The following is a 21901-nucleotide window of genomic DNA, read 5'->3' as shown; positions in this document are numbered from 1 at the left end:
ACTGAATATTGTGATCATAAAATAAAAACCAGCCAAATATTAAAAAACAAATAACAATATAAATCCCCAAATTATTTTCTGGTATTTATAATCCCCTTTAAAGTCTTGTGCATCTTTACAACTTAAAATGTTTTGTTAACACAACAAATATTTACAGAGAATTGGGAGTATCAACATAGCATATAAAAGACAGCTAGATAACAAGCTTAGGGGGTCATTCAGACCCACTCGCAAGCGGCAGTACGCTCGCAAGTGGGTCGATGGTCCCCACTGCGCATGCGCACGACGGAGGGAGCTCCGTCGTGCGCATGCGCGAGACCCGGACTGCGATAGCCAAGCTGTCGCTCCGGGTCTCGCACCAAAGGGGGCGTGCTGTCGATGGTGACTGACAGCACGCCCCCTTTGGTGGGCGTGCCGGGGGCGTGGCGGCCAGACGGAGGCATTCCCATGGGATTGCCTACCGTCTGAAGCCGGCCCCACTGACATCAGTAGTGATGTCAGTGGGAGTGATTTTGGCTCTGATAGAGCCAAAATCACTCCAGGGCTTGTGGCTGGGAAACCCGACCGCAGGGTTTCCCTCGCAAGTCCGATGGTCGCGATGGTCAAGACCATCGCGACCATCTTTTTAGACGCTCGTATATGCTGTGGGTGGTGACCCACAGCTATACAAGCGTCCAGGAGGACGCTCCATTTTAATGGAGGAGGGCCCTGATTCAGAGCGAGCGCTCTGGTCAGACCGAGCGGCTCTGAATCAGGGCCTTAGTCTATCCAGTATTACTGACCCTCATTATCAAAAGTAATAGTAAGTAAATTTAAATTCCAATTGTAGTTTCAAATTACATTAGTTATAAAAGAATTATTCACATTAACCATAAAACATGTAAATATATAAGACATTCTTATAAGTACTGCAGTAATCTGTAGATTATGTCAGTTACTATAACAGTAAATGTCCAATTATTTTATCCAATAATATATATTCCTTTAAATAAATATTTTTTATTAGAACAGAAATAAATCCTCAATGATTATTATATAATAGAAGATCAAAATATGGCACTGCACTAGTTACAAAAGGTTAGTGTTGTCAACTATTTCAATCAAGACACATGTATTCAAATAAAATATTAAACATCGAATGACTACACAAACATGTAATATATACACAGTACTGTATTAACATCACCTAGGATCATGGATAGCTTTGGTGAAGGGGTTTGGGGCCTTCTGACTGAGGGCCGGCGCTGCAGAGCAGCAAAAATCACTGGGAAAATGGAGGAGGCATGTGCAGTACTGCTGTCCCTGGGAAACCGGTGCGGGCGCCATTTTCTCAAAGACGCGCATGCGCACTAGATTCTGGCACTAAGCCATAATCTACTGCACTGTGAGTAGCTCCACGGCACTGCACAAGAGTGGAGGGGGCCTGCAATGAGTCTGCACACTGACCCCTTCCTCTCTTAAAACGCTGCTGCCATCAACATTAAGGGGCCTATTCATCATCGACAGCCGGATGTAGTGGTGGATGCTTAACTACTGGAGCAATTCAGCATTGCTCTGGTGCGGCGACAGCTGCTACAAAAAGCAGCTGTCACCACGATCAGAAACACTGCTACAGAAGTAGCAGTGTTACTTATTGGAGACTACCCATCTGACTGCGCATGCGTGACCTGAGGTCACACATGCATACAAAGGTCGCGCAGTGAGAAGGTGGCGGAGGAATTCGCTCTGCTACCTCTTCACAACCCCAGACCTCCTTCACATAGGAAGGAGTGGTGCTTCAGGACCAAACACCATCTGAAGATAGCGTTTGTTCTCACAGGCAAACTCTGAGTACTGAAATGCATGCTCCAATTATTCAGTGCAACGCAAAAGGAGATAGGCCCAGTTTCTTCCCATCCAATCACAATCAGAAGGCCCCAAACCCCTTCACCAAAGCTAGGAGAAATCCCTTGACATCCCAGTGTCTTCAAACTTCTGCCACCACAAGGATCAGGGTCGAGCTCCTAATGTGTTAGCTAGCAAACACAAGTAGCTATCCAACATGTGGGAAAAATTAACATAAAATGCAAATAAACAGGGGTAGTATAAATCATATACCATTGCAATTAGGGAAATTACATTTAAGAAAAAAATTATATATTTATAATACTTACCATATACTAATCGCCAGTGATTAAATCCTTTAAAGGTAAGTAAGCAGATATATGCATTGCTTATACATTTTAATTGTAAATTATGTTATAGTTGTACTTTCTGCCCACTTAGTTAACATCAAAGGATTAAATAAAGTGATTAGCATATGGTAATTATTATAAATGGGGAATTATATATATTTTTACATTTTTTTAAATTTTAGTTTCCCTAACCTTAATGGTATACGATATAAAGGGCCGTATTCAATTAGAAGCAAAAAATATTGCCTGAAAATGTATCTCCGTATTCAATTTCAGTCCGTTTTCGCCTATGCGAAAAGTCAGTGCACTGAAATAGGCGAAACTTTTTCTCCATAGAATAGCAGGAGAAAAGAAGTGCAAAATCTATATTTTGGGATACAGATGTTGGGAAACCACTCAGAACCCTTGGTACACCCCCCAAAGGACAATTCACCCTAAGATAATAAATAAAAAATTCCATGAACGCCCCAAAAAACGCCTGAAATTTGGGGCGAAAATGAAAAAAGTGGGGGGACAACTTCAAAAACTAGCAGAATAAGCTTCTAGGGATGCTCTAAGAAGGGGCCAAGTGTTTTGGGGATTGCAGGTGCTTGTATGACGGAGGAATTTCACTTTATCTAAAACTTCACTTTGGAAACATAAAAATATGGTAGTACCCATTTTCAAGCACCCCAAATTTGATGGGCGTTTTGATGGAACTACTTATTTTCTCCAAAAAACACTGCTTTATACCATTCTTCACCACTTTTACCAAGACGCAAATAGTAACCAATTACCACCACTTACAGTAAGTCCCCTAAGTAGTTCAATTATGGCTAATACTAAACTACCATAATGATTTCCGAAGTCAGCCCATCTTTTCTGGGGTATAGAGTGAGGCCCCCAATTCATCCTGCACTTTTCGCCTGGTTCACATTCGCCAGGTCCCGTTTTCGCCTTTTTGGCAATGGAATACGGAGTAAATCGGGAGCGCGCAGGAAAAGTTTTCGCATCAAAAACAAGCGAAGGCGGCAAAAAGTGAGGCAGGCGAAACTTTCTCGCCTATGCGAAACTAATTGAATACGGCCCTTGGTTGCAGAAAAGGTGCTGGCCTCAAATATGTGGAACTAATCCCTGCTTCATTCTTTTTTCTACTGCCTGATTTGTATGCAGTGTGACACTGGGCATGTCAGCAGACAGTGTATTAGCAATGGTAATAGTGCTAACTTCACCTCTAGTGCAGAAAAAGTTTAGAATAAAGAAAAATGTCCTTGTCATCCTGAAGTCACTGGATATTTGTGTTTTTTTCTAATGAAAAGCACTAAACTGCTACCAAGGACATCCCAATTTATGGCTACCTGGTGATTTTTGCAGCTGCATAACCATACAGCCTTGAGCACCCAGCATTTGTGTAGGGTTCATGTCTATTCAATTTATGAAAAGTTATGATCTATTCTTCCAAGGAAACAAAGAGGCCTGCTGAATGATGACCAAGGCCACAAGTGGCATCAATACTGAGAAAGCCTAATGGCAACGAATGGCAATTTATTATCATTTGCCCTGTGAAGTTGATTTGTTTTTAACTTCATCTACATGCACTGCAGATAGCCAAGGCAGAAAGCAGCAGGCACGTTCAGCCTGGGAACTTAGAGCTACTCACTTAACTAGAAGGGTTTGTAACCTCCAGCAGATCTCCAATTATATTTCACAGTGCATTTATGTTTGACTAGAGGAAATGTCTCATGCTGTGTTTTATTTATTTGGAACGCTGTTTGGTATCTCATCCACTGTGCTCAGTGAGTTCTGTTCTAGAGGTGTGCATGCATACTAATTCAGCCAATTAAACATGCTTTCATGATTCCATAATGAATTTTTAAACAGCGGTACAAGAATATGTTTATGCATACGTCCTACTAGCAGTTTTTTATGCCATGAATTATCACGTTACACTGATCTTTATGATTCTTTCTCTAGCTGCTTTTCTGCAGAGAACAATTACTCAATTCAATTTGGGTGTTAGCATACCTTCTTCCTACTACTTCCTAGTATTTATTATATATTATGCTTGTTTAGTGGATATTGTGTAGATTTTAATCCTGAAGTTATTTTATTTACATATTAAATGGTCTTTGTGATAATTGGGATAATGTGTACTGGAGGGTAAACTGCACTCTATTGTTACTTATTAGATGTCAGACCTGTTCCGCTTTCCTATGAAAAGTACTTATAAATCACTAATTGGAATATACAACCAAGGCAGATCATATTCATTGACTAACATTTACTTTGTACTGTACAGTATTTGATGGTAGGTCGCTAGCAGGCCTGATGGAACACGGTAAGCACAGCAGGAGATTCAACACAAAGTGAAAGCATTAGAGTAGCGATGGCCATCGATCATCAATGGTTAGCAAGTATTGATGGTGTGCTGGAGATGGTCAGTGATTTTCACCATCAGTGATATAGTGGCAGCTCTTTTGCGCTTGTGCACTGAAGAGAACCCAAAACTGGCTAGTGACTAGGCGTGCTTTGCACAAACAAGCAAATCCAATATGGTAGATCTGCCTGTCTGAATAATTAGGGAATAAGTGGCAGACCTGTAGGAATTGCATTGACCTATCACAAAAATAAGTAGCTCTTTGTCAATAAGAATTACCTATGTAAAAAATTCTGTTGATTTTTGTTAAATAAATAAGAATAAATTGTAATATTTGTTGGCTTAGGTCACCTTATTACCGCATATACTCGAGTATAAGTCGACCCGAATATAAGCCGAGGTACCTAATTTTACCACAAAAAAACTGGGAAAACTTATTGACTCGAGTATAAGCCTAGGGTGGGAAATGCAGCAGCTACTGGTAGTAATCCCCCCCCTGGTACTGCCCCCAGTAGTAATATCCCTCCCTGGTACTGCCCCCAGTAGTAATATCCCCCCTGGTAGTGCCCCCAGTAGTAATATCCCCCCTGGTAGTGCCCCCAGTAGTAATATCCCCCCCTGGTAGTGCCCCCAGTAGTAATCCCCCCCTGGTAGTGCCCCCAGTAGTAATCCCCCCCTGGTAGTGCCCCCAGTAGTAATATCCCTCCCTGGTAGTGCCCCCAGTAGTAATATCCCCCCCTGGTAGTGCCCCCAGTAGAGAGAGACGTAATAAATAAAAAAAACACTTACCTGAAACCCCGCTCCTGGTCCCGACGCTGCTACCGGCTCCCCCGGCCGCTTTGCATTATGGGAGAGGTCATGACATCATGACGTCTCCCATAGGTCGCTCGCTAGCGGGTCGATGTTACCCCAGTGCGCACGACGGAGGGAGCTCCGTCGTGCGCATGCGCGAGGCCCGGACTGCGACAGCCAAGCTGTCGCTCCGGGTCTCGCACCAAAGGGGACGTGCTGTCGATGGTGACTGACAGCACGCCCCCTTTGGTGGGCGTGCGGGGGCGTGACGGCCAGACGGAGGCGCCTAACGTCTGAAGCCGGCCCCACTGACATCAGTAATGATGTCAGTGGGAGTGACTTTGGCTCTGATAGAGCCAAAATCACTCCTGGGCTTGCGGAAGCGAGACCCTACCGCAGGGTCTCGTTGCAAGCCCGAGTCTTTGACCATCGCGTCCATCATCATGGACGCTCGCATAAGCTGTGGGTGGTAACCCACAGCTATGTGAGCGTCCAAAAGGCCGCTCCAAAAACAGGTAGGAGGGCCCTGATTCAGAGCGAGCGCTCTGGTCAGAGCATTCAGCTCTGAATCAGGCCCACAGTCTGCACCGCGGCCCGCTGGTCCTGGAGCATCACTCGAGTATAAACCGAGGGGGGGGCTTTTTCAGCACAAAAAATTTGCTGAAAAACTCGGCTTATACTCGAGTATATACGTATTGATTACATTGAAAGTAAATATCAATGTCTAAATTGCTTTCTCAAACAATGCAATATTGTGTAGTGTTTGTGCTTATATTTTTCATCACTGATTATGTGTTTTTGCTGGAGCCGCTGGTGTACCATCTGTGACCAGTCCCATGGCAATATGTCAGCAACAATAGAAGGAGCCGCTCTGATAGGAGCTGCGTACTGTCCTTTTCTGTAAATTATGCATCTTATTTGCATTGCAGACGCAGTAAAACATCACTCACAGTGTAATACAGATGCTGGGCTGCGACTTTAACCACACAGGAATTACTTTTAAAAACATACAAAATCGCAGATGAAGCACAACGGAGCTTGGCATGAGAAAAAGACGTCGTCTCTGCATCGTAGCACTTAGTATACAGATTCAGACTCATTCGCACACAGATGTACAAATGTCATACATCAAATTTATCAGTGTAATCTAGCTTAAGTAGTTTTGTCACATCCATTCGTTTATGTGTGAGAATTAGATGCACATTTTGAGTGAAAAAGACGCTCTGGGCCTGATTCAGAGCCGCTCGCAAACAGTTAGGGCGGCCGCATGTTTTTTTTTTGTTCGGCCTCCTGGCCGCTCGCTAAGCTGTGGGTGACCACCCACAGCTTTAGCGAGCGGCCAGATGATGGTCGCAACCATCGGGCTTGCACCAAGACCCTTGTGGTAGGGTCTGGTCAGTCACAAGCCCCAGTGATCCAAACGGAGGCATTCCCGAAGTGATGTCAGTGGTGAGCTTCCGGCTCTGTTAAGAGGCGGAAGCTCACCACTGACATCACTTCGGGAATGCCTCCGTTTGGCCAGACACTCCCCCCCCCCCCCCCGACACGCCTACCAAACGGAATGCGAGCGCCGGAGCGAGTGATTTCTCACTCGCTCCGGGGCTCGCGCAAGCGGCATGCGCACTGCCTTGACCAGCCATCGACCCGCTTGCGAGTGGGTCTGAATCAGGCCCTCTGTGTGGCCGAGTCACCCAGGACCTGGCTGGTGCACTTTCAGGGGTTGGTTGGTGCACTGTCAGGGGTTGGTTGGTGCGACTGAAACCACAGTCTATGAGGACATACAGTATCTATGTACAGAGTAGTAAGGTGCTGCACAGGAAAATGTACCTGTCTGTGGAACCAATGCCTGTCTGTTGGCTAGAACCACTGTCATTAGTGAATGATCATAAAAATAACTAACCTATGTTGTGTATGACTCTAATGGGTAATTAATTTGTAAAACATTTTCTATAACAGCCATAACCTACTGTACCATTTACAGTGGAAAAGCTTAAATGAAGAACTTTCAAGCATGCTAAACATCTTTAGGAATTTAACATGAGCATTATTCCTAATCTTAGTTTATTATTATTCACCTATGTGAGAAAACAAAATTAGACTTGGCTGTCAAATTCCATTTTCTTCAGACTATCAGACAGTACGCCACAAAACGTACATCAATTATCAGGTGGCAATACAAACTAGCTAGACATGTTTGCTGATAATATCTATGCCCATATAAATGAATACAGTAATCAGAGGTGTCTCCATACTACAGAGATGAATACATTTGTGCACATTCTTCTACATAAACCAGCATAATAACTTTTTATTGTGTGATACAGTCTACAGTGAATTCTTCCACTTAACTGACATATTTGTATTACATATACTGTATATACATTACCAGTGTCTATCACCTATAGTAATGTTTCCATTGTTTGCATATACTTTCCATGAACACGTTGCACTATAAGACACATTTATCATCTATGATGCACACTAAGCTGCCATAGAAAAAGCCTAATCATTCTCTTCCGTGTGACATGGTCACTGGACGTACTTACAGTATAGTTCTATTTTGTTTTAAATTCACACATTCAGGAAATAATAAGTGGATATAATATGAAGAGCTAAGAAAAATGCATCCAGCAATCAGAAAACAAAGTTGCATCTTGCAGTTATCGGTATAAAAAACATCCCTATGGAGAAAAAAGTCCAGGATTATATAACAGTGTCTGACTTCTTCTGGTCATATGGCATCTATCCATAGTAACTCCAATTTCCAGTCACAGGGAAGTTTCGGGCTGTTTTTGCAATTCTTGATACTATTTATGGTTAAAAGCGAATTTCTGACCAGCTGCTATGGGTGATAATAAAGTCATCAGTGACGTCATGAGGAGGGTGCAGGATGCACCCGGGCGTCACCCTCGGAGTGTGTGACACCAAGATGCCAGCTCCTCTGCAGTGACAGGAGCCGGGTGCTGCAATGTGACATTCTCCTGTATCACCCGGCTCCGGTCATAGAGGAGGAGCCGACAGTGCAAACTGCCCAGTCTCCAGGGGGCAGCCCAGCATCTTCGGCGATGCTGGTCTGCCCCCAGAATGATTGTTATTGGGATCCCCCGTGAGGCCACGCCCCTTTATTTAGGCCACAACCTATTTTCGGTCGGCTGCACCTCCGATGCACGGGAGTTATCCAGAGTGCACACTTGGTGTCACCAGACCCAGTGACGCCTCTGACATTTATGTAGACAGAGTTGTGTCCTATTCTGAGTTATTATTATTCTTTATTTATATGGTGTCACAAGGGGTCCACAGTGCACAGATATGTCCAACTCAGAATACTGAAGGTTGTTTGTAACCCACGCCTGATTGCAGAAAGTGGGCAGTATTACAGCTGCATTATGTGATACTTAGAATTAGGGATGAGCTCCAAACTGCGGGGATCCGAGTCCACTCAAGCCCCGGCTCGGGCTTTCCCGCCTGACTTGGATCCCACTGCGAGGCCGAATGGCATCCTCCTGACGTCGGATTCTCGCAAGAGTTCGCCTCTACATAAGGCGGCAAGACCGGGACTCGGCGCCATTTCACTCCCACGCTCCAAAGGCTGCGCACTGCTCTGCTGAGAGTGATACTCACTGGCTGTGTCCAGAGACTCACAAGTAGCTGTGCTGGTAGTGACTGTATAGGGGGCACACTGCACGCTGATGTATGCTGCGCTATGCTCTGCTGATTACGTGGCTGTGTTCAGAGACTCACAAGTAGCTGTGCTGGTAAAGTGACTGTATAGGGGGCACACTGCACGCTGATGTATGCTGTGCTATGCTCTGCTGATTATGTGACAAGACTCATAAGTGAGTGTGTGTACAAAAAAAAGTTTAGAAAAGCAAACAAAACTTTCAAGAAAGTTAAAAGTTGAGAAAAAACAAAAAAATATATTTTTTGTTGCTGTACCCCACTGTGTATACAGACACAGCCCTCTGTGTATAAAAGCACCGTGACTCCTTGGGCCTTAGCCCTCTGTGTATACAAGCACCGTGACTCCTTGGGCAGTAGCCCTCTGTGTATAAAAGCACTGTGACTCCTTGGGCCATAGCCATCTGTGTAGAAAAGCACCGTGACTCCTTGGGCCCCAGCCCTCTGTGCATAAAAGCACCGTGACTCCTTGGGCCATAGCCATCTGTGTAGAAAAGCACCGTGACTCCTTGGGCCCCAGCCCTCTGTGCATGAAAGCACCGTGACTCCTTGGGCAGCAGCCCTCTGTGTATAAAAGCACTGTAACTCCTTGGGCCTTAAGGCCTGATGTAGACCCGCTCTCTAGGCTGCGTTCGCATGTAGCTTGCCGATGTTTGCAATGTGCGCATGTGTACACATCGCAGTGCGTGTGCGCGAACCAGTCCATGCCATTGCTTCTTGTACATAGACGCCTCGCTAGCTAGAGTGACAGGATGAGCCGTTTGTGGGTGGTGACAGGTATTGGTCGAGGGAAATGGGGGAGTGGTGGTGCGAACGTAGGCGTGTCTGAGCGTCTTAATGCCGTTTCAGAGGCGTGCATAATTAAGACGCAGCATCATAGTACACGTCACATGGTTGATTTACACACTGAAGCACTCGCAGTGCTTGCGGTAGGGTATGGTCAACCACAAGTGCTGCGTACGCTTCCAATGGTACTCGATGTTACCGATTGTTGCATACACTTATTGGAGATGATGTGTATAAGTGGGCGTCTTAAGACAGGCTGGTGGGTGTCTAAATATACACCGTGATCGCACACCAAGACATAGTGGGCGTGCTATTGCCTTGCCATGCGATCACCAGATTTGCATACTTTGGTAGCTGACGGCTGCGTGCAAACACATTTAGCGAGCTGGTCTGAATCGGGCCCTTAGCCCACTGTGTATTCAAACATCGTGACTCCTATGGCAGTAGCCCTCTGTGTATGAATTAAAAGCACTGTGACTCCTTGGGCAATAGCCCTCTGTGTGTATAAGCACTGCGACTCCTTGAGCAATAGTCCTCTGTGTGTATAAGCACCGTGACTCATTGGGCAATAGCCCTCTGTGTGTATAAGCACCATGACTCCTTGGGCCTTATCCCTCTGTGTATACAAGCACTGTGACTCCTTGAGCCCTAGCCCACTGTGTAAACAAGTACTGTGACTCTGCTGGCCATTCCGCAATGTGTATACAAGCACTGTGACTCCTTGGGCCTTAGCCCACTGTGTATACAAGTACAGTGACTCTGCTGGCTGTCCTCCACTGGGTGGATGGGAGGGCCCAAGGACAATTCCATCTTGCACTACCTTTTATTTATGCCACTGCTGTGTGGCAATGTTTTATAGATGTGCTTTAAACTGCGGTGTCTGTGCTGCTGCTCTGTCGCTTAGTAACCAGCCAGCTCACTGCAGCCTTTGGGCAATAATGGTGAAAACAATATTGTAAGCTGTGAGGTGGTCTAAATTGACTGGAAATGACTGGAAATTAATGTTATTGAGGTTAATAATACTCTAGGAACAAAAAAAAGCCCAATTTATGTGATTTTAGCTTATTTTGGCAATTTTTGTAAAAAAAATCCAAATCCAAAGCCAGTCACGGCAGGTTTGGCAAATCCATAGCCGGACGACGAATCAGATCCAAATCCAGCAAAAATGGCCCTGCGCACATCCCTATTTGGAATCAAACCCTTTGTTAGTAAATTAACCCTAGTGTCACTTATAATCTGCCATCAAAATGTGTGAACCTTCCAGCAGGCTTCAAACTTCTGTGGGCCTCATTATTCCTCTTGATCATATTCTATAATATCCAAAAACACTTGTATATCTATCCCTTGCAAACTAATCGGGGGATAGTAAAATAGGGAAGTGGGGGTGATGCATGTCGATTCACTCCAGAGGACCGTGCTCTGCTCTTTTGGGTGGCAGCTCATGTGCAGTGAAGAATTGCCTTAAGTTTATAGCTTTTGTGCCAGTCCTCACTGATGCTCAGCAGAGCAGGATACTACGCAGCGGATGTTAGGCATCCATTTTGTCTGATCCTGCCATTTTGCAATTGTCGCCGGGACCAAATTACTAACAAAGTAATATGTATTATTACCCATAGCAGTTGTGATGGGCTATCTGATATACCTCAAGTGCCACTTGTGTGGACCACCAACCTTCTAAAGGGTCACACATTACCTTAATTTCAGTAATTAATAAACAGTCTGAAAATTATCGTGGCATTACCACACCTCTCATCTCAAAACGCCCACCGATGCCCCTCATTTGCTCTGAATTTACATCACATTCCAGTCAGACTTCACATTTTTTCTAAAATAGCCTCATATGCCCTAAGAGATACCCACATGCCCCCAGACTTCACCGCATGTCATCACACTTTTCCACATACCTTTAATACTTATATAACTCCCTACTGTCTTGATTTTCAAACCCAAAAGGGGCAAAGCTTGCAGAAAAAACTGGTGGCATTCTATCTAAAAATGGACATATTGAGAAGATTTGGGCAAGTTTGGACACACTGGGGCAGTGTTTATTTTTCCTGGTTTACCATGTCTTAAGTTAGGCAGTATGCTGCTAGTTTTACCTGCTACAGCTCTCCATCCTGCCCACAGAGGAAGGGTGAGTGCATGTAATGTAGAGCACACCTCGCTCCATCCTCTGGTATGCTGCATGACCTGCCCGCAGAGGAAGAGTGAGTGCATGTAATGTAGAGCACACCTCGGTTTGTTCTATACTCTGGTATGCTGCATGACCTGCCCGCAGAGGAAGGGTGAGTGCATGTGATGTAGAGCACACCTCGGTTGGTCTATACTCTGGTATGCTGCATGACCTGCCCACAGAGGAAGAGTGAGTGCATGTGATGTTGAGCATACCTCGGTTGGTCCATCCTCTGGTATGCTGCATGATGTGCCCACAGAGGAAGGGTGAGTGCATGTGATGTAGAGCATACCTCGGTTGGTCTATCCTCTGGTATGCTGCATGACGTGCCCACAGAGGAAGGCTGAGTGCATGTGATGTAGCGCATACCTCGGTTGGTCTATCCTCTGGTATGCTGCATGACGTGCCCACAGAGGAAGAGTGAGTGCATGTGATGTAGAGCACACCTCGGTTGGTCTATCCTCTGGTATGCTGCATGACCTGCCCACAGAGGAAGAGTGAGTGCATGTGATGTAGAGCATACCTCGGGTTGGTCTATCCTCTGGTATGCTGCATGACCTGCCCACAGAGGAAGGGTGAGTGCATGTGATGTAGAGCACACTTCGGTTGGTCTATCCTCTGGTATGCTGCATGAAGTGCCCACAGAGGAAGAGTGAGTGCATGTGATGTAGAGCACACCTCGGTTGGTCTATCCTCTGGTATGCTGCATGACCTGCCTGCTTCCATAAACTATATGAAGTCAGGAACTGAAAGAAAGGGGGATGATGCGTTTTTTTCCTGCTAAACAGCCTTTGTGTAATATTACTGAGCTCTAGTAAATTTTACTGACAGTATTTGACAGTCGATGACAGTAATAGTCTATAAAATATAATATATTACTTATATTCATGTAAGACACTAATAATGTGCAGTATAAATTTAATAAATTATGCATTCTAGCATATTCATCATTTCCATTTTATATATGTGACATGTGAGAAACTAAATCTGTTTTATAGGGCAAATAAATATTTAGTTTTATTGCTGTTATAAACACAAAATCACATCAAATGTAATGTAATGTAAAGTCTGACATCCCACACAAATAATACAAAATAATGCAACTAAAGTCAATGAAGTTATTATTACTATAATGTGTTTTTTTCTTTACTATAGTATGTGTATATATGTAGTCTGAGAGCAGTTGCGGAACCAGTATGTGCCACAGAGGGGGGAGCCGGGTACTGAATACACAGCCTAGGCCTTGGACTGGCATCTTTGTAGTCAGGGCTTTGGACTGTCTATAACGTTAGAGAGGCCATTTATACAAGTGTGAGCAACTGTGCACCCACTGCTGCACTGCCCTTCCACTGTTGTCTGCACTGCATCCTACACACTGTAGACAGAAACCCTGCACAAGAAGCACTGTGGTTAGGGGCACTGGCCAATCATAAAGGGGGGTGGGGGGATCTTGCCTCTAGCCGGTGTGGATGAAGTGCAGCAGCTGTGGTTTGATATGTCGACATATTGAATATCGCAGTCAGGATGTCTACATGTTCTAAATGTCGACAACCAGAATGTAGATATGTAAAATGTCGACATGTCCATTATGTTGACATTTTGCATGTCGAGTAAGAATGTCGACTTACCATTTTTTTAGATTTAAGCCTAATGCTAAACCTAACCCTTAGCCTAGCCCCAAACCTAAATATATAACACTAAAATGTACTGTCGACATTCTGACTGTCGACATGTAAAATGTTAACATAATGACCATGCCGACATTTTGACCGGATAAAAAGTTCCGCCACTGTCTGAGAGGAAGCAGCTTTCACAACTGTTTTTTGGGGGGGATTTTTTTGTCTGGAGCTGTAGTTTCTAATGTGATAAATTCAGAGCAGCTAAATCATATTGTATTCTGTATGGAACTTAAAGGGGCAGATGTTTTTTACTATGCATATGCACAAAAAATGATTCTGCCTTTATCCATTTGTAGATTCAGTCACACTTTAGGATTATGACTCCTTGCACTTACAGAGACGGGACTGGAGAGGGAGGAAGTGTAGAAGCATGTTCATGCTACAACTAAGACGCATATGCGCCTGTCAGGAGGTGTATGTATCACTTGTAGGCGCTGTATCCTGATGGAAATTATACATTGCTGATGATGATGATTGGGAACACTTCTGAGTCATTATCTCTTGCATCGATACTTTCAGTGTCAAATTTTATCTGTAGCTGTAGAGCTGCAACCCCCTCAGTTAAGTCCGCCACCTCCAGTGACCCAGTTGCAATCCGTACACTTACAGTGACTTCACATGGGAGGAGCTGCCCCTGAGATTGCCAGTCAGGCAGTCCCAGGGGGAGGTGTTTTCTCCCCCCTGGGACTGCCAGTCCAAACGTGATAAGCAGAGAGTGCTTCCAGTGGGAAGCTACTCCCCTGTCTTTCCCTCTGCCCTACCCAGCTTCTAGGGGCTGCAGCCGTAGAAGTCTGTGATTCTGTGCATGCACATGTGTGCTGGCATTTATGCGCATGCACCGGTCCCAGCGTCTGCCAGATCCATCGTGCATGCCCAATGGATCTGGCAAGAGACACAACACGGGCAGTCCGGAACTCCTAACGTCTGAACTGCACCACAGGGGGCAGCCGCCCTCACCAAGAAAGGTACGAGCCACTGCTGGACACTATTACTATTATAAGTGTGGCTGCATTATTTATTTGGTATTTCCAAACAGTCCACAGCACGAAAGCTGATTCCCATCTGCTTTTTCTAAAAGGGAAGATAATAGACATTTGTATTTAATTGTACTTTATTCGTTTTTATTTTGTTTTGTATTTATATCTGCATTTAATAATATTTTACATAGTAACTGCAATGTTATTATATATTAAAATCACTGTCCAGACACTGTACTATATCGTGCACAAATTGTGTACTGTAACTTTAGTAATTACTACTCGCACTGTGAAGCCACATCTTGGGAAACCATCAGGTGCTGTTTTATCCTAGCATTAATGTGGCACATGTCCTGTTTTATCCTTATGTAGAACTGGCACATACTGTATACTACCCTTGCAGAGCTAGAGACACTTTGAGATGTGTCCCTCTGCAAGCTGCTCACAATGCATATTTTAAGCCACAATTTCTGCCTGTGTTATGGATGCAAAATGCACTCCGTCAGGCCCCAAGTGAGCACTATTGTGTTTGGATTTGTAGTAGGATGTTCACTGGAAGCAGCCATGCTTGAAGACAACCAAACATCAGGGTTGCTATACTACTTAGTTATCACAGATTTGCAAGGATTACACCAAGCCAATGATCCGCTAACTATTTTATGTACTGGATTATTTGTATTCACACAATAATGTTCTGCCTTGTTTATGGCAGTGATGCACTTATGTATGCAACTAAGAAGCTAGAAGTGATTGTATGTGGCCAGGGAGACAGCCCTTACCTTTTTAGCATCACAAAATCAAAGTTGCCTTATTTGTCAGACTTTGTTAATCACAACAACTATCAATGGCATCTGTGCATAAATAACTAAAACATGTTTTTTAAAAAAAAAAATAGTACTTTTTTATATAAACAGTGATATACTAACAATCTAAATGAACAATACGGCTCTGCAGAGTTATTTGTAAGGCAATGTATAATAACACATGGCGCATACTTGTACATACAGTATAAATTGAGTCACCTCCCTCTTCTTTAATATCTAATAAACATTTAGCACCAACCACTACTTGAGAAGAGCTGCTGCACTGTGCTGTGTTCTGCTCTGTGCATGAGACCAGCTGCTCCTCTCAGGTGTTTGTAACTCCCACCAAAGTGCAACGATTTATTAAAGGCAAGTTGTTGTCCCAAAAAGAGGTCAAACCTTTTACCTTCTATTTCCTGCTGATACTTTATTGCCGATTCTGCCATCATTCATTCGCTACAGTAAAATAAAAAAATATGTATATATATTTTTTTGAGCCATTGCAATGACTATTGTTTTGGGCATTTAATATTGAGTGATTTTACTAAGGTTCAATTGCTTTGCCGTTCATTTTCTTAGCACAGGTGCAGCAGTGAACAGCAGTGAGAGCCCCCCTCCGTCCTCATCTGTCAACGATATATCCTCCATGTCCACCGACCAAACACTGGCATCTGACACAGACAGCAGCCTTGAAGCTTCCGCAGGACCCCTCGGTTGTTGCAGGTGACTAGCCGCCTGCCTGAGAAACCCCACCTTCTTCAGAGGATGACGTGATTGGGAAAACAAAATCAATATAGCTATATAATTGCAAGAAAGGAAAGAAAGGAAGTAGAGAGTCAAATATTTCCCTTCTAGCCTGCTTCTCCTACAGAGTTATGTCATGCAGCTAAGCTCAAATGTATATTTAACTTATAGTTGCTCTGCTTTGGTCTTCTGGTTATGCTTACTGCAAGAAACAAGGGTTATTTCTCAAAAAAAAAAATATTCTGTTTGCATATATTGTAAAATTAATGGCTGTGAAACCAGCAAGACCCAATTATCTTTTCTCATTATGACATGACAAAAATGTGCAGTGGCCATTCAAGCGTGTGCGTGTCCGTGTGAACGTATGCGTGAACTGTACGTACTTTTTCATCAGAATTGTTTGAATATCTGTTTGAAACCCTTCCATCTTTCCAGATAGATGGATGTAGATAACCTCACACTTGTACATCAGATGTACTGTATACATGCAAGCATATATGTATATTAAATGAAAAAAAAACACAACTGTACAGTAGTTATTACATAGAGCAGTATATATAGTAATAAAGGGCCTGTTTTGTGTTAGCTACATTAATTGTTGCTGTAAAATGACGCTAGCATATAAGATGTTAAGTTCATACATTTGTCAAATTGTGGAAATAAAATAAATAAATACACTTTGTATCCTATAACAAGAAAGCATCTTTAGCAGTACAGAGCATGATGACATAATAGTCAAAATTACACGGATCATGCAAAAACACGAACTATCCAAATAGCTCTTCACAGTTCTAATAGCTATTTATTTTTTTACATGCACAATATTTTTTATTTCAGACCAGATGTGTTGAATTAAACCAGCAGTTGAGCTAAAGTATCTTGTATACAACTGTATATTATAGTTTGGGGATTTTTTTCGTTTATAGAGTACAGGAGTAGTAACAATTTTGGCTTTGCAGTAACCCCCTAGGAGAGAAGGTTGAGATTCTCACCCAACAACTGCTTCATATTATTTGCTTAGATCTGCCACAGAGCGCGGCACAGATCGTAAACGCGTCATTGCGTTTTATGTTGTAGTGACATACGGTAACACTTTCTTCATGCTTTCTTCATGGTTTGTAATACAATATTAGCCATCTTTCAACTTAAGTTTGTATTGAGACTGCGGGAATAGGATCCGGTGAGGATGGTGTTCTTAGGATATTACTGAGATAACAAATGTTCAGAACTGAAACGTTATTTCTTGCATTATAATTTATGTATTATGCATCAGGGATGAAATGTATCATTGCTATGTTTTATGTTTCAATCCTCAGGAGAATAACACTTTGGAGTCTTATCCTGTTTTATTGACATAACATGTTTTGTTAGATGTTGGCGTTTTGTAGACTGGCTATAAACATCTGCAAAATAAACTTTGATCACTGAAATCTCTCTAGAGAAAATAAGGTTGGACTAAATTGATCCAAATTATTGATTGAACATTATTTTGTTTTTTTCAATTTTAAGTGCTATTAATTAAGAGTTCTCAGATTTTATCTTCATTTTCATTTCATGTTTACAAATTGCAACCAAGAAATTAAAAGGTCAGGCTTGGTGAGTTTGGAGTCCAGTATTTAATGAGGCATACTGTGCTGTTCATGTTAACAAATAACAAAGGTGCTATGAAATATTACAATGTCCCTTCCTGAAACAAATCTCATCAGTAAATGATCCTGAGTAATGTAGAGAAATGTGACAGAAGCAGCTAATCCTTAGGTCCCCTTACATCTCTAAAGATGTACAGCAGAGTAATGTTAGGTATGTGCTGCAGTATATGTCTTACACTTACCGCACATGCAGGGCAGTGACAATTCATGTGTTGAAACTCAAGTCCGAAACAATTCATGGCAGGAAGTCTCTGCGTGATGCAATGGCCATACATTAGAGTGTTATATAATACTGTACACTTGTCACATGATCTAATGTCTGTGTGCACTATGACCTTTGTGTTATGGAGTGAGAAAACGTTCATGACTTGGGACTATTTGACATAAAATATATATATATATATAAAACAAACAATTCTGAGTAGAAGAAATAATATGTTGGAGTCCAAAGCAGTACTGGCCCGAGTACTAACACCAGGGGCGTAACTAGATCTAAGGGGGCCCCATAGAAAAATTTTCACGGACCCCCCCTTGCACTAACTCCTCCCTGCACTCCCTCCTTCACTTACCTATGCTCCGTGGTCGCATCCACCTTCAGAATGTGCTGCGCAGGGCAGGCACATCTCTCCTGGTTGGCTCCATCTCTCCTCCCTGACCGATGGTGGGAGGAGCCTTGCTGGGCCATCTCCGGATCATGGCCACACCTCCTCCCAGTATCAGTCAGTGAGGAGAGACGTAGGCGGAGCCGACCGGGAGGGCAAATGTGCCTGCCCTGCTTAGCCCAGTACTCTTCTTCTGAAGGAGGATGCAAACACGGCTGGCCTTGCACCGTAGGTGTAGGGCAGGGACGGGCCACGGAGATGGCCCTTGCCCCGTAGCAGCCGCATCCCCTGCACCTATGGTAGTTACGCCAGTGACTAACACATAATACAGTATACATCGCCTAATGTTTGTTTTAGTCAAGTTACTCTTGACTAAGCAACACTGTTTCAGGCCTTACTTAGCGGTAAATGAATGCTACATTTGGATCCAGAGTAAATCAATCCCTTTTAGACCTCACAGAGAGCCATGGAAAATAATCATTAACATAACATATATTGCTTTTAGTCTCTACTGGACAATGTTATGGAAAATGTATTTGTTTTAGTATTCCCCGGACCTTGTCCAAATGAAGAATAGTAGTAGCAGTCAAGTCATGGGAATCTTTCATTGGGAGTTTTACAACATTATAAAAGGCTTAGTATGCAGTGGCTAATGCATGGGTTGTGGTATTCAGCACCAATCATGGGACACATGGTCTTGGAGAATACACCGTTAATACATATTCAGTTTGTATTTATTTATGTCAACTGTAAAATTACAAGTACAATAGTTAACACAACATAGAAAACGTGTACTTGGCCAACTTCATTCAAGCCCTGTTACAGTAAGCTGAATTTGTGTTACACTATTTGAAGTTGTATATCATAACTATCTTATTGCCAGCAGTCCTTTCTTACACTCTATAAGAATATTTCCATACAACATACTGAAGTCACCATAGGCACAGTAACACCCAATGGTGGATTTTACCTAGGAACTGCAGAGCTGCAGCCTAACCCCCTTTCTAATGGAAGCACTTTCTGTAATTGAACGCTGTACAAGCAGTCCCAGGAGAAGGGGGCTTCCACTGATTAGCAGAAAGTGCTTCCAGTGGGCAGCCACTCAATACCTTTCTGCCAGCACGACTTGGGTTCTAGGGGCTCCAGCCGATGCTGTCCCCAGAATCCGGTTTGTTTCCTTGTGAGTAAATTACACCCCCAGGGTAAAAGGCAGTAGCCTGATAAGTAACACTTATGAGTCTGCAGTATTATATTTCCACCATCTTTAAATGATTACTATGGTAATAATATGGAGGACCAATACCTGAGATCTTTTGGCTCCTGTATTCCTGATTCTTCTCCAAGCATAAAAGCCCTGAGAACACTGGCAATTGTTCAGAGCTGGTGCAGCTTATTGTACTGGTGGTGACAGCATTGACAAGAATGGGAAAAGAACAAGATTGTTTCCTAGAGATCTAATTTATGATATTGACAAACAAATTCCTGTAATTGTTGGAAGCACATGGTATCTGTCTACCTGTTACCGGAATACCCCTACAATTTACTTTCCATTTTAATACATAGGTATGGGCTTCATTAATAGGGAGATCCCATTAGAGTATATTAGTAAATGCCGTTAATTAAATAATTATTTTTATATTATAACAACAGCTACCTGTCATATCTTCTCAACCCTAAACAGTTTGATTTATGTAATGGTATGGAGTGCCACATGTGTGTGTGTCAGTGCATTGGTAACAAATAAAAGGAGTTTATCCAACTCAGGCATACAAATCTGAGCTACAGTAGGTGCTTTAAAGAGAGCTATTCTTGCTTGTGCTAGTACCACCTTTGTTGTATATAAGTTTTGATTTATGAAATTATGGGGAGTCTATCAAAAGCAGAGCACATAGAAAGAAATACGATGTCACATAACGGTATGGTATTTAAGAAGTAAACCAAACCCAGCCACTAGCCGTAACTTCAAATATCAAATCAAATACATGAATAATTGTGAGCCAGACTGGAGCGATGTGGTTGTTCTACAGCCAGGGCAAGCAGCTGGCTACCGGTGTTTTATTGTTAGGCCTGGTGATATGCCAGTAACGGTCAGTTCTCATACAATAAGATTGGGTTTTCTTGGTTATAGCAATAATTAGTATCCTGCACATGGTACAATGGTTGTGATGGTTGTGCAATGTAATCAAATGTCTGATAAGCCTTAAAAACTATTTCCTTTAGTTGATAATTTAGCACTTTTGATGACTGAGAAACAAAAATAAGAATGTATAATTTTGTCTTTTATTGTTTTTTTCTGTGCAGTGTATTAGATTGTTACTAACTACCAAAGAACAAGGCCTTATAATTATAAATGCTCCTTTTTTTTAAGTTTTTATAATATTTAGTTTTTCATACCACTGCTGTTGCAAAGGTGTATGAGCTGTCAGCATTATTATACATTAATAATGCAGACCTTTTTTGTTACATTGTGCTTTTATTTGGCTATTTGTATTTGGTATGGTACAATACTTAGTAGCACAACAGTGATTGGAATAACTATACCATAGCAACTAAAACACAGTTTACTAATGTTTTTCCTTGTCATACTAATATAAAGCTTGATCAGTGAGCTCAAACACAGTGTACATAATAATAATATTGATTTAGCTTCATGTCTTATAGATTTTTATCAAACAAAAATTGCATCAATTCATAGGAAGCAGCTCTGTGTATGCTGTGGGCACTTGAGAACCCCCAATATTAGTGCTGCCTTTATCCATGTCTACACATTACATTCTTATGGAGCGTCACCCCCACTCATAATTTAAAAGTTGTCTCTCATGTATCAATTTATGTCATCATAATTGTTTATTTGTCCAGCATGACAAAACTCTCAGCACCAGACAGTGGGTGTTACAAAAATATGTAGAACAGATCATGAATAAAAAGAACAAGTGCTTTAAAAGTTGACAAAGTTAGAGAAGGAAAGGACTCTATGGTGAGGACACTCCTGAGTGTCCTTACCATAGAGTCCTTTCCTTTCCTCTTTTTTTCTTAAAACTGTTACAATTGACTCCGCAGGAGCACCACCGTCTTTTTATTAATTCCTTTGACATTATTATGATATATATTATTTAGGTGGTTTCTATTAAAATTACTTTAACATTGTAATATACTCAACCAGTGCAGTGAACAACCCCCCCCCCCTCCACCCCCCCTCCCCCTCCCCCACCCTTCCCTTTTTCTACTAAAGATAGAGAAGGACCTGCTTGATAAGCTTTCAGTCTAGAGGGAATGGTAACAATGAAAATTGGTGGTAATTGGACTTGGAGTGAAGACTTGGACGGTAGCTGGTAGTACCCAGATGGAAGAGCATCGAGTGGGGGTTGGATAAGCTACAGTGAAGAGGTGGAATTTTAATGTTTTAAGGTTCACAAAAAGTCTGGTCAGGTAGGTTAGGGAGTTGCTATGGGGTAGAAGCATGGGAGAACTCTTTAAAGGTGGCAATC

The 21901-nt window shown here is 42.7% G+C and overlaps 1 protein-coding gene across 2 annotated transcripts in view; it reads left to right on the top strand.

Moving 5' to 3' along the window:
• MAPK10 (mitogen-activated protein kinase 10) overlaps positions 1 to 17732 on the top strand; it is a 255191-nt gene extending 237459 nt beyond the window's left edge. The window contains exon 14 of one of the 2 annotated variants that reach the window (XM_088445014.1): positions 16003 to 17732. In XM_088445014.1, coding sequence (XP_088301140.1) covers positions 16003 to 16145 — 143 coding nt within the window. In that variant the 3' untranslated portion in view covers positions 16146 to 17732. Of the gene's footprint in view, positions 1 to 15997 lie in introns of both variants that reach the window. The other variant, XM_088445015.1, reaches the window with a different exon arrangement.
• Positions 17733 to 21901: the final 4169 nt, after the last annotated feature.

Source organism: Taudactylus pleione, unplaced genomic scaffold, assembly GCF_031769625.1.
Source record: "Taudactylus pleione unplaced genomic scaffold, aTauple2 ptg000376l, whole genome shotgun sequence".
NCBI classification, from domain to species: domain Eukaryota; kingdom Metazoa; phylum Chordata; class Amphibia; order Anura; family Myobatrachidae; genus Taudactylus; species Taudactylus pleione.
Note: the sequence above shows the minus strand (reverse complement) of the source record. Positions and strands in the feature narration are given on the sequence as shown.